The sequence below is a fragment of the Cyrtonyx montezumae genome, unplaced genomic scaffold (assembly GCF_038088225.1).
Source record: "Cyrtonyx montezumae isolate F1298 unplaced genomic scaffold, pur_monq_1.0 scaffold_2, whole genome shotgun sequence".
Classification (NCBI taxonomy): Eukaryota; Metazoa; Chordata; class Aves; order Galliformes; family Odontophoridae; genus Cyrtonyx; species Cyrtonyx montezumae.
This window is the reverse complement of record NW_027071936.1, coordinates 44,534,675-44,562,482: the sequence shown is the minus strand read 5'-3', so window position 1 is coordinate 44,562,482 and position 27,808 is coordinate 44,534,675. Positions and strand designations below refer to the sequence as shown.

Genomic DNA, 27,808 nt, shown 5'->3' with positions numbered 1-27,808 from the left:
ATGATACTTGTTTTTTTTTCTACCTGTTAAGGTCTATATACAATAATATCTACTACTAACAATACAATAACTCCTAGTTAATACAGGCAAAATGACCCATGCTCAATCAAAAACTCTATAAACATAACACATTTATACCAAGTACAGTCTTCAAAACAGTAAAAAAAAATTTTTTTTTTTTTGAAATTAAAAAAACCTCTTAAAAGAAACACCTTAGAAAGCATGGGATTTCAGAAACAGAGAGAAAAGCTAGCATAGAACTTGAATCCTGTGCAGTAGATGCATATCTGCACAGCTCACCTGTCTAGACAACTCTTAATGTCTAGCCATAGACAAATTATAATTTCACAACTTTAATAGTGAAATTCACTTCCCCCTGCTCCGAAAAATCCTGTAAAATTTCTTTAGAACAGGTCACTAACATGACAGTGTGTTATTTTTAAAGGATTTCTAAACCTAAGCAACACCACTGTTATAGTGACTGATAAAGAAGCCCCATTACAAAGTCCATCAATTTAGCAAAATAATTGTGACCTGCTGAAAGTTTAGTAATCAGCTTAATGACATGGATACATACGGAAATGAGGATGTAAAACATGTATCTCCTCGTCTTCATCTATTGTTTGTCCTAAGGAGAGCAGACTGACACGCCTCATCTTCAGCAGCCTTGGAGAGCTTTCACGGACAGAACTTCCAACATCCAACACAACATCTCCAGAAGTGACTGTAGGAACTATTTTTTTGAGAAACTCCATTTTTGCCTGCCCTCTGTACACTCGGATCTTACTAACTGCAGCACTTCAGTAACAGTTGCACGTTACAGACTACAGCTCCCACATTAACTTCCTTGAAGGCAGAGGTAGACTGCGCACATTACTTCTTTCTCCCAGTGATGTCATATGTTGGACCTGGGTGGTGCCAGCCCCAGCACGTCAGCTGCCAGCTGCTCCCAGGCAGATTTTAAAGAAGTCTAACTGTACAGACTGATAAGAAAACCAAACAACAACAAGCCAGTCTATCAACTGACATACATTAAACTCTTGACTAGGATAAAACACCATTTTAGCACAGCAACACTTTAAAGCTCTAAAAAAAAAAAAATGCACATGTATTTCAAAGTCGTATTTCACAGAGTTCAATAGCTCTCAATTTTCATGGAGTGCACAGAGAGCATTCATCTGCATTTGAAAGATAACACTTATCATTTTCAAAGTCTCTTCACCAGCTCTACAAAGTGTCTGGCAGCACCACAGTTTAAGCCATTTGCATTCTCACATGGTGTTAAGTACTAATCACTAAGCTATTAACATTTATTAAACACTGAGTTCCATTTTCCAGGGGTTCTGATGCTATATTTACCACTTAAAATACTCAAACCACCTTCAATGACACAACAAGTACAGAAATAAACTGTCCCGTTCTGTCCAAACTTTCACTGTCCCTAAGGCTATTTATCAATATGGTTTAACCAAGGTTTTTGTTTTCATTTGGAAGAAAGTTTAAACACTGTTCTATATATAGTTTCAGGAAGCCATTATGAAAGATGCCTCACATTTAGAGCGGAAAACTCATGGGAGAAGGGGAAGGAAAAAGAAAAAAACAGATGTTAGCACAAAAGCATTAATTCTTTTTACATATGAGAATACATATGATTGAAACCATTATTTACTAGATGTAGAGCGGAGATCCACACCTCACTTTATCACTGTAGATTACAGTCATCACTCAAGAAGAAATTGACACGCACTGATTCTTGAGTCATGGGCAGCCTCTGTGACAGCAGCTCCCTGTCCAAGGTATTTCTGAGTGTATTGAACAAAATTATCCAACATAGGTGCAAAGCACTACTAGATACCTTAAACAAAACTACCTAATGTCACATCCACCACTGCAACTAGCTCTTCTTAAAAGGAAACAAAAATACTTTAAAATCTATCAAGTGTACGCAGCGCAATCTGTTGGAGGTCGTCATTAGCTAGATGCTCCAAGGGATTGGGAGCCACTTGAAAAACACCGTACAGGTTCGCTGAAATTGCCACCTGAGATAACGCAGACTGAAAACGTTTGCTATCTTTAGCATTCTAATCTGCATTAAAATCTCCAAATATTCAAGTGCGTCTAAATTCCCTTTGTAAGCTGCCGGCATCTCGCAGCAGGCAGCGCGTCAGCCGTAGCCCGGCTCTGGCGCAGCGCCCCCTGGCGGCGAGCTCCGAGCCGCAAGATGCGAGCTGTGTCCTTAGTTAACATCATATCCCACCTCAGAGGGCTCTACCTCAGCCTACAGGTCCCTAATAACATTACTATTTCTTACTTAGCCGAAGGGTTTTATCCACGCACCCTTGACACACCCTGAGCACACTATTAGCAGGGAACCTCGAGCGATACACAATTTTCTTCAACTTGACAATTCAAACTGAATATCACTGCTTCAAGTGGGAGTCAATCTGCTACAGAAATAGAGCAGCCACTACAGCACCTATGTATAGGAAATTTTTCACACTCTAATCTCAGAATAGAAGGCTGATCTGCAAGTATTTGTCTTATTGCAATGAAAACAATCTGCTCTTCCCCCAGTGAAGATCAAAGCCATAACTGAATGCTGAACATAACAGCTGAGCTTGAAACCAAACCTGCACTCCAGCACGTAAGCTAACATACTGAATTCGTGAGAGGTACCAGATGCCTACTTTATAGTTGTCAGCCAATTAACAGGACACTGCTATAATTTCACAAAGAAGCCTGTAGGAGGGAGGAAAACAAACCCTATTTCTTTCTCTCTAGAGTTTATTTTCTTTTAAAGTGCAAAACTTCCTATGCATCAGTTTGTTACCCTTTCCCCTCATCCTATTGCCACACTGCTGAGAAGAGTCCAGCCTCGTCCTTCTGCCTCCTGCTTCTTAGATATTTACAGACCTGCTTAACATTAATTACCACCTTGGTCCAGTTCAACTAATACGACTTTACAATAAAAACTACCAAGGACTGCAGTAAGTGGGCACAGATGATCGTACAATCTTTGCAGTACATGATCTCCATAACAGTGCAAGTTTGATACCGCTTTAATTTTATATTAAAAACAGTTTAAACACAATTCATACACTTTCTCAATAGTTTGTAAGTTTGGTTTTTCTTCATGTAGACATGAAAATCATTTCAGTCACCCCCATGCTTTTCTGAAAGAATTTCTACCTTTCAGGTTTCTGAGAAATGAAAGTAAGAACCATCTATCAGCTTTCAGTAAAGCTTCTATTTCTTTTCATTGACCCAAGCTGCACTTGCTCTACATGGCAGTGAGCTTTTTCAGCAACTTATGGGGTTTTTCCTTTGGAAAGTTGGGGATTTCTGGAGGCTTGTTGCTGTTTTTATGAGCTTGGTTTTGATTTGGCATCACTAGAAGTGAACACACTCAGAAGTATCAATTACCTGGTTAAGTAAATCAATCAAAGCTGAACAGAAAATGCAACTGTTATGTTCAGTGACTGAATGCATTACCCCTTCAGTAAGAAAGTCCCAACATTTTTAATGTTTGTATTAGGTGAAATAGTACTTATCTTTAAGTTGCATTGAAGAATACAATGCTTTCCTGAACACGTTGGAGTTCCTGGGAACCCTTAAGACATTACCCTTTTGCTAAGGGTAGAAGCTGCAGAATAGACAATTAGAATAGACATTACCCTTAGCCAGGGTAATGACCTGGTCTTCCTGTCACTAACCTCTTGCTTGTTAGGACTCCTGACCTCGCACACAACATCTTCCAAACCTATGCATTTCTTTCACTGGCAAGTTTTATTCAAATAACAACTGGCATTTTGAAAGCAAATCCCAGAGCAGAGCCTGCAATGAGTCATACTCATTCAGACACGAGTAGGACATCCACTTCAGTCGGCAACAAAACACGTCATTCAAACTATTACATGGCAATGAAGTGGCCAGATCTTCTCCCACAAGAGATAGCCACAGAGTTAAAAATAAATAAATAAATGGTGCAATATACACTTCTCACACAAATACTGCTATTTTCACAGCCAGAATAGATATTTCTGTTAGGATTACCTCTAACATACTTTCTCTCTCTCTCTATGAAAGCATATATTTATATAAGAATTTCCTTATGTTTGATGGGCCAACTTAGATTCTTTTCCTAAACGTTAGGAAATTATGCCCAAAGCATAAAAGTCTATTGTTTGTTGCTCAAAATAATCTTCATTCCAATCCAAGAAGGGCACATAGCATCAGTTAACCCTGCTTCTCCTACCAAGCCCAATCTAGTCTGTTTAAGGCTGCTGTTTTCTGTTTTTGTATTTTTTAAATGTTACTGACCTGTGAAAATTACTTTTTTTTAACCTTAGTGATTCCTAACTGTAACTTGCAGTAATTAAAAACAGACTTAGTAAATTCACGAGACAGTACAAGCTCAGTTCCCAATATCAATGCAAATCCTCTGAACATCTAGACTCAATACAGGTTCTGCCTTGGTTTACAAAGAAGCCATGCACTTATTTTACTCCCATACTTTAGTTCTTCCCTTGCAAAATGGGAACACAGTCACAACCTTTACCTACACTTCAAAATCTCTGTTCACATACATTGACTGAATCAGGGCTCTACTGGTTCAGGCCAAGTTTCTCCATGCTGTTAGACAGACCAGACTACTAAAACGTAAACTAAGGGAAGAAGGGACAAGAGAAAAATAATTGTCCAAAACAATAATTTACATCCTTGCATTTACAGCATACAATTAAATTTGTTTCTTCCAGCATTATTTTAAGGTTAGGCTTACTTAATTGATCTTACAGGGAGTGACATAGAAGATAGAAGTGGTTCTAGATTACTTCCACATTTGTTCCACATTTCAGTAGCAAGCCTGTTCCATAGAGCTCTCTCTATTCCTGTCTCATGAGACAACAAGTTACAGCAACCGTGTCCGTTAAAAATATTTCCAGCTCTCTGAGAAGAAATTCTATTTGGAAATCAGAACCACAGAAGAGAGAAACCTACAAGTAATAGGTTTGTCTCGGAAAAGTCCACAAATTTACATTAGATTTAAGTTCATCCCTTCAGCCTCCATCTTTCCTTCTGGCCATTCCTGAACCCACAATCCATTTGTTAGGGGTATCTTTTTGAGAACTGGTGCCACATTCAGAACTTGCACATGGATTAGATATCGAATGGGTGCAACACTGCAACACTTGCCAGTACAACAATGCAACACTTCAGCCAGCAGTTTTTAAGTGAGTGCTGACTGGAAGTACAAAGAAGAAGGATAATTTCTAACTTCATTTACACAAAACAGTTTAAAGAATGATTATGTTTGCTGCAACTGAATACTTCAGACAGCTTCAACAGGGACTGCTCTAGAAAACAGTCTTGTTCAAATGAACATAAATAAATTTCTATGGTAATTAAAGGATGTCCTCATTCATTGCTCAGTAACTCTAACAATTGTTTGCTATACAGCTATAATGAAACACAGATCCTTTTCCACATATTACATAAAACACATGTATGAATGTATATACACAAATGTTTTCACCTTCAAGAACAAACATCTGTATTACTGAGAATAAATACATCACTGTTACACTGTTTTTAATCAATTAACAGTAAACCAGAGCTGCATTTCTATGGTTTTCCCTCATACATAGAATTTTTTTCACATAAAGTTCAAATGTTTGAAATACTTTTTTAAATACAACCTAGTTCATGTATTTCAAGTAAACATAGTTATGCAGTCAGCTTTGACTGCATTCATACCATATACTTAATGTAACTACCTATAGAAGTAAAAAAAAAAAATGCATTTGAGACAGTTCACTTTAAAAATTAAACCACTGCCTATGCAAGAAGCCTATATATAGGCTATATGGTACTACAAGTTATTTTTATTATTCTTCATGATATGCTGTATATGATCTCTATTCTCCTAAAATAAATCATGCAAAACTTTTATTTTAGGACTCCACATCCTGAAAATAAGCTGCTGGTCACACTTGCAGATAAAGTAAGCTACAACACAGCTTCAAAAAATATTCAACATTTAGAACTGAAGTGAGACAAGATGTTGTGATATTATTGCTTTGAATTTTATCAGCTTAGTGGAAATGAAGGCAATATCAATTTGCAGCAGCTGGAAGGATTTTTATTTATTTTTTATTCCCAATTCCTCTTTTGACAAAGAGATCCATGAATACTGTTACTGTAAGTGAGAGACAGCATGTCAGCATAAGCACCCATGAAAATAATATCCCAGAGGCACACAGTCTTCCATGTATTTGGAAACTGACCTTTTGTTTGTCTCTGTCTTGCAGAAATTTTATTTCAGACTTTCAGCTTATGTTTTCTAGACCTTTGATAATTCTCACTAATCTTCTCTAAACTCTCCAACACAAAATTTTCACATAAAAAACCCTTAAAAGATTAGTGTATGTTATTCTAAAGGAATCACTTTGCTAAAGCAATGCAACTTCTGCAAAGAAAAGAACTGTATGCTCACCCCATTATCTTTAAATAACGTTACCTTAGTTATGAAAGTAATTTGCATTGTAGCATAACAAGGACTTCCAACAAGAAATCTAAGTAATGCACTAGGATCGTCCTCAGTGAAAGAACTTCTTTCTATTAAGTATTTGGTATGCAATGCAACTAAATATGACATATATATATCTAAGAAACAAAATTACTTAGACTACATATCAGTTTTACGTTTGACAGCCAGAATTGCCATCTGACTCTCTCCAATTATAAGCCATTAATTCTATCCAAGTTCATTCCCAGTTTCAAATTTAGAGAGCTGGATGTTTTATGTGGATGACAGTAATTAGAGATTACAGTATACCATCTGTTAAGAAATGCTGCATAGATTGTACTGAGGTGTAATAACGCCGCCATTTCTCACCTGTAGAAATCTGTATTCCTGTGCTGATCAAGCAATGTTCCCCATAAGTAAAGATTAGTCAGCATTGTGCTGACAATGTTTTCAGCAAAAACTAGATCTGTGCTCCGGATGCTAGATGCACTGAAAGCCATCTGCAAGTTTGCCATTCGTCTCTTCTGGGGTCAAATTACGGTCTCATTTATTCTATGCTGACTAATCACAATAGGAGAAAAATATGTAGGAAATACAAAAACAGAAGACATTTTCTTCTTTGAAGAAAATGTTTGGACACTGAAAGCACCTCCAACTGCCCCCACTTCCTTTCACAAGGAGTGGAGTAAGTAGCAAGGAAATACATATATACACACCTGATGGTGTTTCCTCCCATTGCAGCTCTTAGGAACAGTATATGAGAATGTGACTATTACTTTATTTTAAAAAGATAATCAAGCTAGGTTTCAGAGATGTAAATATCAACTTGCATTAATTTCACACACTCCTTTCAAGAACTGGTTATGACAACATCTATCATTTTTCTTTCCAACGTATATATTTTCTCTCTCTGAAAGAAAAAGACTAATGGTTCTATAACTTGGCACATGAAATATTGTCCTTTACATTGGATCTTAGTACAACAATTGACAGCAGACAAATATTGATTTATTCAGACTATTTTTTAGTTATTTAAGAAATAAGCAAGTCAATTACTCCTACCAAGAAACACAAGGCATACTTCAGAAGTTCATCTATTAGAAAAGACAAAATATCTGTACTTCCTCAAGTGTGGAAATTACAATCAGTGGTCCAGCTGTTTTAGATGCAACAGAAGCAAATCACTTACAGCTCTTTGGATAAGAAGTAAATATAAATTAAGAATCAGTAAAAGCAATAAGGAACTCTAATAAGAAAAAAACATGTATTACATCACCTCCGACATTCAAAAAAATATATTTGGAATGATTCAGAAAAAGTAATTGCATGTGGGACTTCAGAAAGTTACTCTTAGCTAATTATATAAGTACTCAAAACGAACATCTCTATTTTCTTAACAGAATATTACCCAAAAGATGTCTAATGATTGCCCACCAGTAAGGGAGGGAAAATAACTTAAAATTTTCTTTTTCCATCTCTCTCAAAATCTTTAGATTATTTTTTCCAGAAATGTATTGTAAATTTTACAGCAGTAGCAGTTTTTCCTCTTTAAATATCAAATAGAAAAAAAAACCTAATCACTTGCTCCAGTGCAAAACCAACAGCACTTAAATTCTCATATAAAATGCAGATGTCTTTAACAAATATTTTTTTACCTATAACATGAATGCGTTTTCACATCATAATCAGAACCTAACCAGAAAGAAAAATGCTGCTGGCAGAAGTATGTAGTTTGTTTTAAATAGAAACTAGTCCCACCTCCCAGTTCTTACAATAAATAGTTGTGCTAAGTACTCAGGGCTGAAGTCTTCAACATTTCATGGCTTACAGAAAGATTGACACCTGAATTAAAGGAACAAACGCACTCCTGGTGAGATCCAGATCCTTTCTTATCTGTTACTTAAGGAACTTATTGGATGGTACAGAAATTGAGTATGATTTACTATAGTAAGCATCAGAATAATATAGGTTATTAATTTAGAGCTTACATTTTTATATAAATTCCGTTACATAAAAGAGAGATTTTTCTGCACTGCAAACATAGAACATCTATAGATTTTTTTTTCCATTAAAAAAAATTGTTTTAAGATCAGTTGTATTCTGACTCAAGGTGGTAAAAAAATAAAAAATAAAAAAAACCACCTCAGACCACTAGATGCAGCAAATGATGCTCCCAGCAGAGCTACATGTGAGTCTATGAAAACTCCATCATAATTTCAGCACACCAACATTTGTAAACTATATTTAAATCTATTTTTACTTAAGAGTCATTTTTGAATCCCATGTATATTCAGATATAGCAGAAATGAAGTAATTTAAGAAATTGTGATAATTCCTACCAGGCAAAAAAAATAAAACAGCAAGGAGTTTACACAATTCTCATTTCCAGTAATAATTTCTAGTTATCCAAGAGAAGACAATTAATTTAGGTTTACTTGGCAAAGTTTTTAGTTTCAGGGTTTAAGCACAGGAGAGGAAGTATTAGCTTTCAGTATAATATTCAAGCCAAGGACTCACTTATTCCTTTTATTTTGGAATCCTGAACACCTTTGAGATGTAAGAAATAGATCCAGCTATAAGCTAGGGACTAAATTAATATTTCTAATAAGCAAAGAGGGGAATAAGTTAAACAGCAATTCTGGGTTACCAGCAAATAAGAGAGCGCTTGCTAAATGCGAATAATTCTGAGCATATCAAAGTCACCAGGAAAATAAATGCATGGGAAGATGAGGGCACCTGAAGCAACTAATTGCTGAATTCCCCCCAGAGAAAGTTTCCATTTTTAATTATATATGGAACCTTCAAGTATTTATACACACCCAAGCAGGTTCGCTTGAGATCAAAAATAAAAACAAACCCTAGACTTCCTATCACAGTAAAGTTTTCAAAATCACTCAAAGGGAAACAAGAGAATCATGCCAAACAATACATGGTACACCAACTGCAGCTTCAGAAGCTGGGTGAACACAGACATTACTTAAAGGGCTGCAATGAAGACAGAGGATTGTTTCTTCATGCAGGCTTAACTGTTCACTGACCTAGTGGTAACAGAAAAGCTCAGAGGAGCTTCAAGTATTAGTTCTTGACAAGGACCACAAAATAAGGGCAAGCTATAGAACAGACTGACACAACATGGAAAGATACCTTGAGAAGTACAGATTTTGACAAAAAGCGTTGGTGCAACTTTAACTAACACGCACCAGATTCAACAGGTTTGAAAAAGACGTGAAAAAGAACTGCTCTGTTATACCTGACAAAGATTAAGCCTGTTTCTGCAAGTAGCAACAAGGGGGAGAAAGCTGTCTTCAAAGAGCAGAAAGAAGCATTTAAAATACAGCTGAGCATGATCAGAGAGAAACCCAGTCTCCAGTCAGTGGACAGAATAGGAAAGCTAAAGAAAGCATTTCTTTTTCTCACCTGTGGCTTTCTAAGTAGGAAAAAAATAAAAGATTAGTTGTCATTGTCAAAGGCAAGGGAATTCTTTTCCAAAAAAAAAAAAAAACAAAAAAACCAAACAACTTTAGGATTACCTCTTCCTTGAGACAGATGCAGCTAAAAAAACCTCACCACTTTCCATTTCTTAATTTTTGAAAATATCCTTTGTTTTCAAATTAATCTGCTACATCAAACAGAAAAAAACTAAAGATTCATCAACACAGTAACACAAACAGGTCTGCTTACACATTCAGATCATTTTGAGTCAGCTGGCTATGAAAACAGAGGTGTTGGTACTGTCATTTTGTGTCCTCTACACTAGCACTATCTTTCTTCAATTAATGCAGAATAGATGGTCAAATGTCGTTAAAATTAAGCATGTATTTCAAAGCAGTTAGTCCTTACATTCTGCTGTACATTTTAACATGCATTGTTAAGCTGTGTTTCAAATCAAACGAGCAAGGACCTTTTAATATATATATATATTTATTTTTTAATAGATACACAAAAGGATGAAATTATGGAGGGTCTCCCTGAAGACCAAGAGTGCCAAGTGCCTCTGAGCAGAGAATGGCAGGATGCTTTAAATCCATGTGCAGAAGCACATCCAAGAGGAACTGTTTCCACAGGGAAGGCCTGTAACTGCACAGGAGAGATCAGAAGTTGCTGCATCATTTGTGCTTTGCAGTACTTGTTTGACTTTGAAGTACTTGTTTTCATTAGCTACTAGCCAAGGGATAGGGATTTTCCAGTTCACTGAAGACTTCTGGTTCTCATTCCTTTCCATAGACACATATTATCACAGCTTTTAATTGTAAGAGTCCTTATTACAGAGTAACTGTACAAGTAGCTCTACATCCTGCTGCTTCTTTCAAGTTAAAGAACACTCCAGTATCATTCTTTTCAAGGAAACAGTTGTTGGCTGACCAAGAAGAGCAGCATCTCCATGACAGTTGTCTGACCGAAATGTGTTAAAAGTAAGATTAAGATGCCTATGCATACAGAATGCTATAAATAAGTTTCAGAGCTGTAGAAGCACAGAGGCAGTTGGCTCACATAAGTTGCTTTGTCCACTGCCTTACAACGATGCAGTCTTCTAAGCAGACTGTTAAAAGAAATAGAGCAGTTCAAGTCCTTCTGAAGACCAAATGTATTTAATTTCAGGTATCTCAGGAAAGCACCCCTGATAGCATTCTATACTATTAGGCTCAATATACAAGTAGATTACATTAGAACAAATATACTGTGATAAAGAAATTAACTGAACTCCAAAATTATCATTCATGATAAAGTTGTTCTCCACAACAAAAACACAGATTCAACAAGAGCAAGCTTTACAGAACGTTGAGATAGGAACTTGATGGATTTTGGATGTCACTACACAGAAATAACATACCACACATGACCTTCTGAACTGCTAAGAATCCTAGAGGGGGGGAAAATCCTATAACAGTTTCAACCATTAATCTTTTCCCCCCTGGTAATCTGACACAGCTTTCACACTCCACAAACTAAGCTGCTCTTCTGTGTCCCTATTAGCATTCTCATCTGTTTTCTTGCAGATATCTCAGACATTCCACATTACCTGAACAATGTAATGCATCATCAAGTGTTCTGAAGCCTGCAACTTCATTGTAAGCAACTACATTCTACAATGCTCTTCAGCAGAATCACACACAGTAACAGGGCAGCAGAACAACAACCAATGTTCAAATTACATTGGGTCACATTTTCTAAATAAACATAGAAACATGTATGTTAGCTAAACATTAAAATATTTTAAAGTGAGGTATAACTGAAGATGCTAAAAGCATGCTAAGCTCTTGTAGAACTAGTTACAGCAAACACAATACTCATGTCCTCAAGCGTTCTGCCTCATTTTTTCCTGCTTCATTAAAAACAAAAACAAAAAAATAACCTGACCCAGAGTCTCTGCTATAAAGCTAAAAATTACACTTGTCTCCCCTGAACAACAGGAACCTAAGGATGTTCAAGGAAGACTTCTGTAACGACAAATCTGTTACTATTTGAAAGAAGGCACACATTAGGAAAAAAAGGTAGTTGCAGTTTAAAGTTCTAACAAAAGAAAGTGAAGCAGGTTATCAAGTTGTGCAACTAGGAATGAAAAACCAGTAACTGAATCAAACAGCAATTTAATACACCAGAGATGATCCCATACCAAGACTTAAAATACACTGAAAGTCTACTTAATTGTTTCCTTCTATAGAGAACACAAAGGACAATATACTAAAGGAAAGTGAGAGCCATTAAAAACACTGCAGAATATTTAAGGTACTGAATGCACAAGTCCATTCAATAAATACTGTAGCAACAACTGCACTTCAGTATTTTCCTTCCATTGTGCCAAAATACCCTCAGTTCTCAAAGACACTAAGGAAGCATAATCTACCTGATTTATTGCTAGACTACAGTGAAGCAATTTTATCTGCAAGAATTACCCTGTGCTTGATATCAATACAGACCTACTTAACTGAGATAAAATTCTTAAACCAAGGCCAATAAGGAAAAAGAAAATCCATAGAAGGGATTGCTACAGACTTTGCTAATTAGCTGCACTTCCTGGCTTTATCCACAAGAGGACAGAGTTCAGGCACCTGCCCACATCCCAGGAGATCAGATAAAGTCAGATTTCCACTGAGCATACAAATACATGAAAGACTACTTGACAGAATTACCAAACAAATTATTTGGGCAAAAGAAATTAATATGTGTACAATCAGCCTAGTGAAAGTACGGGATGTACATCTGACTTAGGAAGCTCCTGAATGAAAGGTTGAATGTTGCTCACTCTGTTCTTATCCTCTTCAGCAGAGGCCCACATCTGTCCACAGTCCAGTACAGTAATAAAGTAAATATTCTAATTTAACATTGTTAGATGTTCTTATTTAATGCAGTAATTAATTTTTATTCGGGTAACTGACATCTGAAGTGATAGTGCAAAGTTGGATGTGTATTAACAGTAAAATAGAGATGACAAAGACCAAGGCAAAAGACAAAAAAAAAATTGACATATGAAAATATATTTTATGGAAGAATTTTGAAGGTCTTACCACTTAGAAGCCATTGCTAACCACCAACACGAGCCACTAGCATATCACACTCAGGATGTATCCATCAAGACATCTTTCCCCAAGTTCTGCTCGTGCTTAGAGATGAGAGGAATAGATAAAGGTGTAAACAGCTACAGGTCAGTTGGTACGTAGCCAAATACCAGAAAGGGATCTCCAAACACAGTGCAGACAAATGAAATATAAAACACTGAAAAAGAAAAAAAAGTCAAAGGTTAGACACTAATTTTAATATAGATATCAACATTTTCCAAAAGCTTCAGTATTCTGAACTTTTCCATTTGGGAAAAAAAAAAAAAAACTAACACAAAGTTCTAGGTGATGTCTTTCAAACTACTATTCTTCTTAAACGTTAAAGATTTTTAATTCATGAGTAATTTGTTTTGGGATGGGGGGAGAATTGAAACTGAAATAAAATGTACAGCCACTATGCACAGATTTTAGTGACATTTAAACTACAAACTGGCTTTATTAATAATACATCTATATCTATACACACTCTCCCCAAACTTAAAATCATTCCAAATCATTTTTTTCCATATTGGTCCTTTTAGCTCCTTCCTGTTTTTCCTTCCCTTCCAGTTTAGCACAGGGATGCAGTCAGAAAAAGGAAACTGTACTTCAGCTGCGTCTCTCTAACAAAGCCCTGAGAACTTCTGGAGATTCCTCTACAACAGAGGCCGGCATGCAACTTGCATACTTGTCACAACTTGCCTAAGCCTCAGAGTTCGCTTTTGTTCTCCCTTACCACTGAACTACAGCAAAAGCATTTCACCCTGGGGGCAGACCAAGCACTTTTAACAACTCAAGTCCCAACGTGCAGCAGCAAACCCCGACTCCTGATCCTCTAGTTTGTACGGAAAAAAAATATTTCAAGTCATAGCCTGAAGAACTGCAGGTACATTCAAAGACCTGTACACCCAACGTGACTTTAATCAGCGCCCAGATACAACAAGAATGTACTAGTTTCTTTCAGGGACGTGTTAACTATTTCATCATCACCAATTTATTAGAGACTGTTTCTTCTAATTCTTTATTACCACTTCTGAAGAGACACTCATACAAATGTGATCTAAAGCTAAAAAGCCACATGCTGAAATTAAACTTGCTTTTACAACTTAAGAAGTGAGACTTAGAGAAAGCAGGAAAACTAGATAAACTTGTGAAATTAGATGCAAGTTAACTGACACTTGCTTCTTCTAAGCTGGGAAAAAATAAACTGGTCACGTTTTATAAGGAGGTAACCAGATGTAAAAGTACGTGCTTATAGACAGATACAAATCTGAGTTTCACCTGCTAAACTCCTGTTCTTTAATAAGTCCCAACTGTTTGCAGTTTTGACAGTGTATAAAATCAGCATCACTTTTTCCTCTTTAGATTATTAGAGCAAGAAAACATTGTTCTCTGTGCAGCAGAAACATATGGGTCTTTCACTCAGTCTCCATTAATTACACTGCTCCCTTTTTTCTCTTTTTACTCTTTTAGAAAAAAAAATAGTTTCAATCAACTCATGCAAAGCCTTACATCCCCCCTCCAGTTTGGAAATGAGCTGCTGGCTGGCTCTCCTTTAACTCCTCCTCATTTACACCAAATGCAGACAGATCCTGAAGACAACTGAAACATGATGTTACTCTTGATAAAACTGAAAGCATATCAGAGCAGAGCTTCACCATGGCCTACATCGACATTGTAGCTCACTTTCTCATAACTTACATTCACAGATGCATAATTCATTCCTCCACACTGTGTGGAGCAAACACACAAAAGCAGTCTGTGATTTGCAATCAGACTCATTGTCCACTACCCTGTGTTCCATCCCCCCACGCTCCCCAAGCAGACTGCCCAGCAGCCCAGCTGCTCATTGGAGGAAATGAAATTAAACTGAAAACTAACTTGACAGAACATTAGGACTAGATACTGCAAATTCAATTTAATTGGCAAAATAAACAGAAAAGGTTCAGAGAGTGGCAGGCACATGAAAACTCATGCAGGTTGCCTCAAGTTTTACAGTTGTACATACTGAGTAACAATAAACTTCACATTGCAGCAGCTGTCTGAAACTTCAAATAGAACAATGATTGTATCTATGTAAAACCTAAGGTTTTCTACAGAAGCAACTTACTCCGATTGAATCAACAAAGGAAACAAGTACCAGTAAAGGTAGCAGCAAGGTTGAAAGACTCCAATGGAGAGCAAAGCTTACAGTAACAACAGCATATGGCTGGAGGGAAGTTCACTGGGCTTCATTCCATTGCAGCTTACAACGTCAAGTTACGTTTTAACTATGCTTTATCAGATCTGGAAGGCAAGGTATCATGGACAAGTTTTTTGCTAGTGTTAAGCCTAGGGAGGTAACAGAGAAGACTACTTACAGTGACTTACAGAAGTGGGGTCGGGGATTTAAAGGAATGCTGCAGGAAATCAATGTGTCAACACCTGCATTTAAGAAGCTATGTATAACACACTAAATTAGGGTCTTTTTATAGTTACTGGGACAAAAGATGTAATGACATAACACTCAAGAAATGATAAGTTTTAACTAACTGCTGGAAGTAGCGCTTTCCATGTTACACTCTTTTCCATACCTCTGTGCTTGCTTTTTTAAAAGTTAGAATAAAGTCAAAGACTAATTACATTTGTTTTTAAAGGCATTGTTTAAGCAGCGCTGTCAAGTTACTAGAAAACTAGTGTCTGTGCAAACGTAACAGTCCATGGTTGCTTCAACAATGTGGCCAACTTTTACATTCAGCTGCCTTTGGCATCACAAGCCCTAACACAACACACTGTCCCTGGGGACAGTGACACGAGGAGGAGGCAGCACAAGTCCAGGAAGTCACAGGGGATACACTAACAGCCCATGCAATAGAGAAACAGATACAGCACAGCCCAGATATATCAGACAATGTAACAACATACAAAGAAATTAGCCTTGCCTCTTACACCCCCAACTAAGCAACCTTCCCACTGCAGCAGGGAGATGCTCCCAGTACACCAAGACTTTTAGGGGCTGCCCAGTTCCTCCATCCCACCAAGTTTATCACATATATTTACACCACAGCTGGTGTGTACTGTTCCTTTCTCTAATACGTAACTGTCCCAGAAGCATCAAAAATTTTTGAGGCCATCCCCAAAAATAACAGATGCTGAATTTCTCAGAAACCATTTCTAAGCTCATCATGCACAAGAAACCGGGCTATAAAAGAACAAAAAGGGAGAATGACGTTTCCTAAATCACCAATATCCTCACGTGCCTCTTTTCTTTACAGAAGCTTGGCACAATTTGTATTAACAGAAGATTTTTAGGAACAACCTGGTTCTTTTGCTCATTTTAAAGGCTTGAGGTACATTAATAATTTAGCAAATATATAGCAATATTCAGTGACAGCCAAAAAAAAAAAAATGGTCCCATAATAAATAGTGTTACAACATGCTGTCAACAATACAGTGGTACCTCAGCTTACAACTACTGACCATACATGTTCAAGTTCAGGCCACACACTTTTCTGACACCAACAAGCTCCTTACAGAAACACAGCTCGCCTTCCAGCCCATGATTCACATGGCAAGCACAGCTGGGTGACTGCTGGTCAATTAACCATGTAAGCACACAGGTGTCATAAACAGGAGTACAGGTGTTGCAAGTAGAAGAAGCGTGGTTGTAAGGCAGGAAAATGAGGCAGTTTCAGCTTCTACATAAGGGACGTAGAAATGAGGAGTAGCACTTCTCAACCCAGAAGGTCCTGGATTGAGAAGATAAAAGTAAAACAGAAAAAAAAAAAGAGAAACCTCCATCATACAGAAACTTTGGAATAAGGTCAACCATTTGCACCTGAAAACTAAATTTATTATACTGGTTCAACAATTTGTCTCAATTAGAATTATAAATAGCTCTCCATTTATAAACTGACAAACTTCAATCAAAAAGACTCCAATATAATCAATTTGTAGCTGAGAAGGATCTGTGAGATAAACTTCAGAGCAAGTCTGTGTACCAAATGTGTAATGACTTGACCATAACAAATCAAAAATGTATTCTTTGCTTTCACCTTTCTTTAGTTAGCAGGAAAAAGGACTAAAAAGTACAGGAATCGTGATTCACCTCCATTGGGACAGTGCTGGAAAGCCTGTTTGCTCTTCAAATTTTTATGACAACTTTTTATCTTCTGGAAATTCATTTCAACGTATTAGAAATTTGCTAAAATTAAACCGGGGTTTTCATCCAAAGCATATTTAAGCAAAGAGCTTTCAAGCCTCTCAGCTTAGCCTCTTAATAAGACTTGCAGTTATTAGGACAAGAGTTTCCAAAACAAGTGACATTCATCATTTCCCATTACGCCATTGATAAGGTAAGACTGTCTGGAGAGGAGGAGTTTGTTGCTTTCTATGAAACTACAGTATGTATCCAGTCTCCCAATACTCCACACAGGTGTACAGGGTAAGAAGTAAGTTACCTTTTGTTAGTGTCTGAGGTCATACTCAACAATACCAGTTCAAACAGACGTTGCTTCCAACACTGCCTGTCCCAGCATGGAATGTAAGCTCTTTTACATACCAGTATTTTAAAGAGAAGTAACAAGCATGGCTCCAGCTTGCCTACTCTTATATCACCTAGAGATTTATCATCATTTCTTTTCTGTTTCCAGCACACTGGTTAAGAAAAAGGGCAGACCTTGCCCCATGGCAGCGGTTGTCTCCCTCAGGTGTCTGCAACAGTAAAGCAAAAGAGCAGATCTAGGTCCATATGCTGCAGATGGTCCTACTGAAGGTGTCTCAGGCACTGATCCAAGCATCATCAATCACCCTCGCAGCAGTAACAAAGTTTTGGCACTAGGAAAAACAAGAACTCCCATTCAGAATGCTTACGCTGCATATCAAACTCTGAGCCCTGCTCCATCATCACAACAGCAATACAGGGGAAAATGCATAAAATTGCAAATAAATAGCTCTAAAAACCTTTTGTCCTTTCTCCCCACCAAAACAAACTGCAAGCACAAACTACATCAAAATCAGCCTAAAAATATGAATTAAATCTAAAAAGCGGGAGCTTATTCACACCTTCATGTTGTTTTTGGCAGCATCCTACTTTTGACAGCAATTCAAACAAAACCCAATCCTTTTCAATTCAGTAAGCTTTTAGAGATCAGAATTTACTACAGTTGAAGCACTTGGAATCACTGAATGAAAAATCAACAGCTTATGTGCTACTTTTTTACCCTCACCAGACTGTTAATGCTAAAAATACATTCTATTTTTAAAAACTGCCAAAAACTGTTAAATCACCTACCAGTTACATCACTGGGCTCGCACAAGGAGAAAGAATACACAGCAATAGAGCTTTCCTTCAGTTATTAACACAAACAGCATGCATATTTTGAATTAAAGTATATGCATTTGAAGTGAAAAGGTTCTACTTTAAGTAGAAGTCATTTCCCGCTCGTACTTAAAGCAACTTTAAGAGAAACTAAACTGGGGTCCTATATATCAAACAGTGGCCCTTCCACATGTAGGCTGACCAGTCCATGTTGGAGTATAACAGTCAGATTTCCCATAGTAAGCAATTGCAGAAAAACATCCTTAAAATGATATACTCCAATGATTACAGCATTCTCTGGACTCTGGGAATCTGCTGCATAGCCTATAATAAGCAACATGAGTCCTTATTGCTTTTGAAGTAGAATGAGTGGAACAAGGACTCTGCTGTACTTCCACATAGGAACAGTCTATCTACCCTTTTTTCTTAAAAAGAATTTAGTCTGAGTTCTGTACTCACGCAGCCTGAAACGTGAACTTGCTATTCATTTTAACAGAAACCTAAGTGAGGTCATCCTGCATTCTCCAGTACATCAAAAATAAGAAACAGAAAAGTAGTCAAAATATTCTTTTTGTTTCTAGGCTAGAAGCATTGTAAAAGCCCCACTGATACATTTTCCAAAGAGTCCTACTCTTCTGGTAACAAATGCACACTGGTTTCCAGTCACCTGCTGAATGCAGATCGCTTTCAGAGACTTCTGGCACTAACACATTTCAATTCCTCAACGTAAAACACCTGCACTACTAACTACAGGCAGGTCAATATCCTGCACCTTTCAACTACAATCATTTTTGTTTTGCTGGAGCATGCAATAGAAAGTACTATAAAATTACAGAGGCTGAGAAAGACATGATAACAAAAATATTCACACAGTTTAAAAATGCAAATCAAAAGAACAACTTCCAGTAGAGCATAATACAGAACGTGCTATGTAGTACCTTCTGTAAATACTCTCCCAGGGAACAAAAACTCGGGCTTTAAATTGTTTCAGATCACTTCTACACCATTTATCAACACAAAGATAAGGATGGTCAGTGCCTATCTGATGACTTGGTTATGGATTCTGAGCAACAGACTATAATTGCAAAAGTTGATTGCAACAGACAGAAAGAAAACTGTCTCAAATGCTTTGTAATTGGGTCTTGTCCCTCCAGAGCACAGGTCCAAAAGCATTATACTGAAGCATTAAAAGCACATACAATGGTAGGTAAAGAAGTTTCTCCCCTAAAAGCCTGTTCTGTTTGTTTTGAGCTTCTCTACCTATTCTCACACCTGCTTTCCAACACTTCTCATCTACACCAGCTTTTCCATAATTATTTACCTGTAAATTCTGCGGGGAAGTAGATGGAAATAAACACATACGCACACCCCTAACATCCATCAACTCCATCTGGAGAAACACTGCTTACCTCCAGTTTGATAAGAAACATCTACCAACAAAGGCTGAAAAAGGAAATCTCTGCTTATTACTGGGGAAGCAGAGGCAAGGGCACAGAATTGAGTGAAGGATCACTAGCATGAGGTACATGGACACATCAAGAAATGCAACACAGAGAAAGCCAGCAGAATCTGCATGTATGTACAGAGCAAAGAAACAGGTTTGCAGTACAGAGTGAAGGTGTCAGGAGTAAGGGTAGACCCCTACTGCCACTTCTCCCAGGAACATCAGCACTCGCTCCCATCTCCCATCTCACAGGCTCACCAAGCCACTGTAGCAGCACAGGCCACTGTGGGACCAGCTCAGCTCCCTGCCCCAGGGAATGAGTAAGCCACAGCAGGCAGTCTGCACAATGCAGCACATTTTTCAGTTTTTGGATGACATCTGTTTTCATATTACATCTGCAGGGGAAGAAATCGTACTATTTTTGTTTAAAGTCATCTTTTTTAATGTGATCAGCATTACCAGCAGATTGGATTAGCTCAATTTGCCCTCCAAGCGGCAAATTCTGTCCATCTCTAAAATGTTATGCTGCCCCAGACAGAATCCAAACAGTTCTACCTTACTTAGAGCAGGAGCACAAGTGCTGTCGATATGGACTATTCTCATGAAAGACAGGCTGAAGCTTTCCCTAACAAAGAAAGCCAGTCTGTCCATCCAGCTCTGCCTCCAGGCCATGGTGTTCCCAGTAGGTGCATCCTCTTGTTGAGGAACTGAGCACCAACACCAACTGAGCAATCAAGTCACTCTTTATAATTTTAACTGAAACATGAATTCCGGATACCTGGCTTTATCATAGCATTTTCAAAGCTCAGAGTATAAATATTCCCTTCCATTCGTTATTATTTCTTAAATGCCTATCTGTTTTCTTTTAAGTCTCCCACCCTGCACTACCAGTGCCCTACCTTTCAGGTCAGATACAACTATCTATATGTGTAGTTTTCACCACTCTCTTCCAGCCCTTATTTTATAAACATTTCCAACATTATATTCAGTTACTACAAACAAACAAGCTTAGCTGCATAAGACTGGCAGAACCCACACAATTGTTGTATTTTGAGACTACTACAATAACAAATAGTGAAGAAAAAAACAATAGCAGTCAGTCTTCTCTGAAAGGCTATCCAAGTGTGACTGAATACTGCAGAGCAGGGCTTGTCTATATTCTCACTATGACCATTTAGCACATTCTTGCCTCTAAAAATGGCACTTAATATTTTCTGTTTCTCTACCCCAGTTATTTGCACATTGTTAGTGGCACCTTTGAGCTCCCTGAATGCTTTCCCAATGAGCATAACCAACGCCACTCCCACCACAGCCTGAACTTTGGTAGGCCCAAGGACACTTAAACCCAGCATCAATAAACATTGCTGTTGTCACCCTACAGCTTCTCTCCCCATTTAACTGAATGAAACCTAATTTTGCTGTAAATTGAAGTTTATAAAGACAAATATGAGAAACCTTGAGAGAACTGAAGAAAAACATGACGTGAAGATCTACTGGCAAGATACTTCTGCGAAATCATCTAATGACCTAGATCAAGTGCCACTGAAACCTTCTCTGGAATAATTTATATAAGTCAGGTCAACACATACATGCTAAAAAGACTAGTTCTATACAAAGTAAGGCAGCAATGAAATTGTAGGCCCATTGAGTGAACAGAAAGCATCTCATCCAAACATGAGTCTGGCAATAATAGCATACTTTTGATATGCCAGGAAAAAAAACAAACAGCCTATTTCCAGGGAGTACATGGACTGAACACTAAAAAAGGAAACACTATTATTTAAGCTGAACAATAATGTTGGCAATAGCAACTGACCGACTGCTACTAACATACAATTTGAGAATTAAAAATACTCCAAAGTATATGAGGAATTCTATTGTGAAGCAGCCTTCCATAGGCAAGATGACAAGGCACACAAAGCTTGTTCTGTTTTTTATCCTGTCATGCCAACTTCAGATAAATAAATAAAGAAGAGAAAGGTTCACACCAGGGGACTTTTCCCATTCTCTGGAGAACAGGGAGAACATAGGAAACAGGTGACCAAACTAACTCCAAAGCAACCAGCCACACCATCAAAGTGTGCACAGCAAGCAACCCCAGCCTTCTGCCACAAGCTCCCCTGAAAATCCAGCTGCTGCTTCAGGCAGAGACAGTCCCAGCTACTCAAAAGCCCATTTGATCTACACTACTAGCAAGTGCTGGAGTGCAGGATAGGTACCACCTGGGGGACTCTGTGAATTTCACAGGTTGACCTTGTTCATTATCACCTGCTCTTAAAAATATATATAATTTACACTGCTCGCACTCACAGTGGCATACTCTGTATGTAAATAAGAAATCAAAGTTCACAAAAGCAGTGTTGTGGCACTAGGCCATTCTATAAAATGTTTAGACATTTAAGAGAAACTCAATCTTAACTTCTGAAGTTTATGTTTTTTTAATGTGTTCCTCTTCCTAGTTTTTGCTAATGATTTCATTTTGTGAACAAAAATGGAATAAATAGAAAAATACCTCAAAACAAAGAGCAGATACTGTAGTTTAATTAGCTCAAGCACTTACTCCTTCCTTATGTTTTTCAGTGACAGCAATTACTTCCCCCCACCCCCACCCCACCCATGCACATTTTGTCATTCTTCCTGTGAGGTGCTCATGTCACAGGGAATTAGGGATTGTACTAGATTTGGGGGAGGGGAAGGAAGGACAACACAGTCTTGAAAGAGACAGAGCTATGCAGTGTAACACACACATATAGAAAATTAATCACTAAGCACTTAGGGTAAGCAATCTAAATACTAAGAAAAAGAACTGCTATTTTAATTGATTAAAAAAAAAAAGGCAAAGCAACCCTAGTTGAATCAGTTTGGCTAACACCTATTACTTGAGCTGACAGGGATTTGGAGTGAGACCAGGCAAGAATAATGCTGAACTACAAAACCTTCCCACACTGCCAAGCTTTTCTCCAGTCCATGTTCATTACTAAGAGGTTTATTACAGACCCAGAAGTCATAAAGGTTCAGTGTTGTTTGGGTGTGAGCATACAGAGCACTGTGCAGCGGTAAGCCACAGTCAGACTGCAAGAGGCAGCTGCCCTACCACTGCGTGTGAGCTGCCCCACACTTCCCACTTGTAGGACAGAGCAGGCCCGATGTTCGTCACACAGTCACAACCCCAAACCACTATCTCCATTGTTCTCACAGTAACTTGTGCAACTCATCTGTAACACAGAGGTATCTTCATTGCATGTGGCTGTTGGAACATGACACCTATGGCTGTCCTTGAGCTACGGCTCAAATACATATACAAAAACTGCCACAAGCTCGTGGCTCTCTACACCAGAGGGAGCACATTCTATACTCATGATCTGGATTACATGAGTCCATTGAAGTGTACAGTTTGCCTGCATGCCTCTCACAGTGCTCTGAGTAAAAAAAAAAAAAAAAAAAAACCATTAAGCCCTTTGTGCCATAATGAACCAGCTGCCATAAGCCAAAGTGACCAAGATAAAACTCCCTGAAGTAGTATCTACAAAAGTAGATACAAAACAGGCAATTTTGGATGTGGAACACCTTGTTTTCCAAGTTGGTTTCTTTCATACATAGCCAATAGGAACTGGGTTTAATTATAATCTTCTTAAGTTCTTAGAAAAAGTAAATACAGACAGGGTGTTCTCAATTGTATTAGCAAAAACTTTCTGCACACGAATTAATCTTAACCCCAAAAATTGGAAAGACAAACATTTACAGTGGGAAAAAAAACACTTGAGAACCACTCTTGAGCTACGCAGGGCTAGCAGGAGGACACTGGTGGAAAGGCATTAAAACAGCAGTGTGAACAACTGAGACATTTCCATTGTTTCCCTGCAGTCCTACAGCCCTCCATCTAATTCCTGAAGGATGTAATGCTATGACACAAGCATCAGCTGTGATTGTGCTCCCCCAGCTCAGACAGCCAAGCTAACAAGAAAAGCTAGTTTCATCAACTTCTCTTTTGAAACAAAGCTCAGCAGCACTTCTCTGCGACAGTATCCCACAGCAACATATAACCAACTCTGCCTCCTGAGAGGAGCCAGAAGGGACTCGAGCCACATCCATTCTTCAGCTTCAGCAAGGCAGTAGGGAGGTCCTGCTGGGCACTGCCATCACATGCCACCAGCCAATGGCCTCCAGGAATCCCTACAAAAATAAACTTCTGACACAGTGTTGTTCTCACCTGTAAGCACTCAACTTATTAAGCTTGCAAAGCCATTTTTACCTGGGGTTCGCTTCCTTCCTGTGATACAAAGACAAGGCGCAGTGTGTGTGGTTTCCCATTGCTTGTTCAAGCTTCCACTGAGCTTCTGAAGCACTGGGGTGCATCCTCAGTACCACAGCAACAGAGAGGGAAACCTACAGAAAGGCACACTGCAGGAACTTCTTAAATAGCTACAGGTAGCTTCACTTAGTGAACAACCTCATGAAGCACAGCAATCCACACGCTCCACGCTACACCGTTCCTACAAACGTACATGGCTCTTTGTGGTCAGGTCAGAGACCTACCTACTGACACTTTGCTATTTCTGGCCTCATTTCAGTGCCTCACTGCCTGATAACATCCCTTGCAGTGCACAAAGCCTGAGCTCAGGGGACAGCCAAGCACACGAGGAGTACAGAAAAGACCACTTATTTTATGGGCATTCCCAGGCGTGCTCAGGTCTCTGGTTCTGGGAAGACAGAAGCCCAGATTTCCTTCTCCCCCACCTCCAGACGTGTTTTTTTGTTATTGGTTTTGGTTGTTTTTCTACCTTTCTGATTCTTTTTGAGCTGGAACTAACCCGGCAATCGCTAGCGAGCAACAGATTTCTGACTAAAATACAAACTGAGATGCTCACTGAGCGTTGTTACAGCCAACCAGAACTATTACAGAACCGAAGGAGAGGAAGTACCGTCGTGAAAGCTGAACGGGGGGTGCGGGGGGAAGGGGGGCACAGCGGCTGAGGCCCCGTCATACCTACAGCCGTACGGGCAACACAGCGCGAGGGCAAAAATGAGCTCGGGGTCCGAGCCGAGCTCGGGCCCGCCGCAGCGCCGCGCTGCCACGATTCGGGGCGAGCTCCGCCCGCGCTGCCCCCGGCCCGGCACCGCCACCGCCTGCCGGGGCGGGGCTGGGAACAAAGCCCGGCTCGGGGCCGCTGCCCCCGGCGCCGCCGCACGGTCACTCCGAAGCGCAGATCCCTGGCCCCGGGGCGGCCGCCACGCCGCACGGGCACCCGCCGGCAGCGGAAGGCGGACGGGGGAAGCGCGGCGCGGTCAGAAAGGAAGGAGGGAGGCGACTCCGCCGACAGGCTCCCGCCTCCGCCCCGCGCCCCCTCCCCGCCGTAAACAAAGCGGCCCGGCCCGGGCGCGGAGCCCGTCCCCGCGCCCCGTTTCCGTGGGAGCGGTCCCTCCCCCCTTCTCCCCGGTCCCGCTGCCGCAACCTCACCGCTCCCACCGCCTCGGGAGCGCTGCGCTCCCCCGCAAAGCACCGCCGTCGAGAAGCGGGCGCCGCCGGGCACACCGCCCGCTTTATCCCGCCGCCGTCGCCGCTCCCCTCCGGTAACTCGACGGCCCGGCCCGGCTCGGCCTCCCGCCGCCCATTGGCGCGCGGCGCCCCACCAGGAACCTCCGCTCACTGGGGCGAGAGCGCAGCACTCACGCAGCACCGCCCCTCCGCCCTCTCCCCGTTGGCTCCCCGTGGCCGAGCCCGCCCCCGAGGCACCGCCCCCAGTTGTTCCGCTCGGCCAATCAAAACGCAGCGCTCGGCGGCCCCCTGCGGCGGCGGCTAGTCCCGCCCCGGGAGGAGCGCTCGGGGCCTGGGTGCTGAGGGGTTCGCGGGCGCTGCGCGTGGGTCGGCTCACGACAGCACCCAGGAGCCCGCCTGTCCTCACGTTCAGCAGCGGGGTTCTCCCCCTTCCCCAGCTCGTTACTCTCCTGCTTTACTGTGTAGCCCTAAGGATCAGCTTGTAAAGTGATTTGCAAAGCGCGCTGCATTACCACTTGTTATTAATTATTATCAACGCAGGTACAATCCTTACTAATTGAGGCTGTGCTTAACAGCTCTACTGACGCCCACTGTTGGTTCTCACTGGCGGCACGCGACGCTTCGGGCACCAAGTAACTGACTTGTGTGCCACCAGCCGCAGCCGCCTCAGCAGTACTTGGTTAGGACAGAAGTGCCTTGTTCCCGTTAGGCAGTGGCCATACCACGAGTGGCCCTGAGGCCAAGAATTGGCAGCTCCCAGCTGCTGCACTTCACACTTTTGTCCAGAGCTAAGAAACAGCAATAAAGGCCAACAGAGAAATCACTATTCTGTATATTCGAGCATTCAGACTTTGAGCACCTGTTCTGGGGACTTTCCTTAACAGATCACTTTATACTGCTGCTCCTCCACGCTGACTCAAAGACAAACTGAAGTTCCAAAGATGTGGATGTGCTCTACCACCTAAACCCAACACGGCCCCGCAACTGCAGTTTTAAAGCAGAGAACAGACAGAGGCAGCCAGGTGAAACCTGTAAGCAGCGTTAAGCATCTTGCACACAGCTGTTCCAGGAAGAAAGGTAAAACTCACGTGTAAGTGCAGGAATAGTGAAGTGGGGAAATCGAATGAAAAAGTATTAATTTTATAAAAGAGGGAAAAAAATAACAAGAAACAAAGGTGTAATTATTTTCTTCAACAAAGGAGACCAAGAGGTATTTCCTCCACATCTGAAGCTCAGTGGTTAGAGAAGGAATAATCCATAAGCACATCTCCCATACAAAAAAATGCAAGCTTTAACAACAAATTGTAATCTTTATCTAGGATGGGAAGTAGCATCAAATTAATTGCCGTTTAAAATGCATTAAATAAAACTACTGGGGATTCACGAGGCCAAATTATTTTGCTTTGGGATGAACAGCGTTTAGGTGTTAATGAGGTTAATTAGGGCAGGCTCAAGTGATGAGCAGAGATGAAGGTTGGAACTAATCTGCATTATCAGGCAGAATAACCTGATAAACTGGTAATTTATTTATTCTATGATGAAAACTACAAAAAAAAAAACTCTCTCTCCTTGGTTCCATCTTCTCATCTTATTTCAATAATCCAAATTCAGAAACCCATTTCCTCTAAAGCTCCTTTTGCTGTGGCACTCACACTCCCCAGTTCGTTTATCCTAGGTCGTTCACGTGTTCACAGCACAGTCACATTCTGTACTAGTTTCAGATATTTCACATGCACATTCCCTGCTAACTTCTGACACCTTCAGCCTCTAAGCCTCGCATTTCCTATCTTCAGGCACGGGCTTTTTCGGTACAGTCATCAGGCAGCAGCAATTTAAGCCTCTTCACTTGAATTCCAGAGTTCAGAGGCAAGGGCTGGCTGCGGGGATGGCTGGCAGGGAGCGGTGCATTCCAGGCAAGTAGAGGCATAACGCTGCGCTGAGAATTCGAGCAGCAGTACTGAGAGTTTACCAGAAAGCTTTACAGCATAAACCGCGTTATTAAAAACGTCTTCTCCCCCCCCCCTCCTCCCCCTTCCCGATTTCTCAAAAGCAGCATTCACCCGCTATCACTGCCACTTGAACAAGATACCCGCAGACTCTTCTACATAAACACACTCCAGCACCATCCTCACCACCGAGCTCGGGCAGCTGCTTGCTAGACTCCTGGCAAAGCTCCTTAAATAAAGGGGAACCTGCGTGCAGCCAAGCAGAGAGCCTAGCGCTAGCAACACGAACACCGACGCTACAAAAAAGAGAACAGCCGCATAACGATTACCTTTAAAGGGTTCACCACTGCTGAAGCTGTGCCTACTCTCACGTTTATTATAGGGTGGCGCTCTTTAAGAAGGCAGGAAACGAGATAAGGCACGGGAAGGAAACGTTTTCTATTGAAATCAATGCTTTGCGTCTCGCCCGCAGCCGCATCGCGCGCACACAGCTTTCACACCGAGGGGAAAACAAACAACGAGCAAGCAGCACAGCAGACACAGCACTAGCCACATCGGCA

General features: G+C 40.2%; 1 protein-coding gene across 8 annotated transcripts in view; it reads right to left on the bottom strand.

Moving 5' to 3' along the window:
- Positions 1–27,712, bottom strand: part of FRYL (FRY like transcription coactivator) — a 152,277-nt gene extending 124,565 nt beyond the window's left edge. For 4 of the 8 annotated variants that reach the window (XM_065737043.1, XM_065737044.1, XM_065737046.1 and 1 more), the window contains exon 1: positions 578–892. In XM_065737043.1, coding sequence (XP_065593115.1) covers positions 578–755 — 178 coding nt within the window. In that variant the 5' untranslated portion in view covers positions 756–892. Of the gene's footprint in view, positions 1–577; positions 893–13,032; positions 13,241–25,263; positions 25,360–27,577 lie in introns of those variants that run through there. The other 4 variants (XM_065737045.1, XM_065737047.1, XM_065737049.1 and 1 more) reach the window with 3 other exon arrangements.
- Positions 27,713–27,808: the final 96 nt, after the last annotated feature.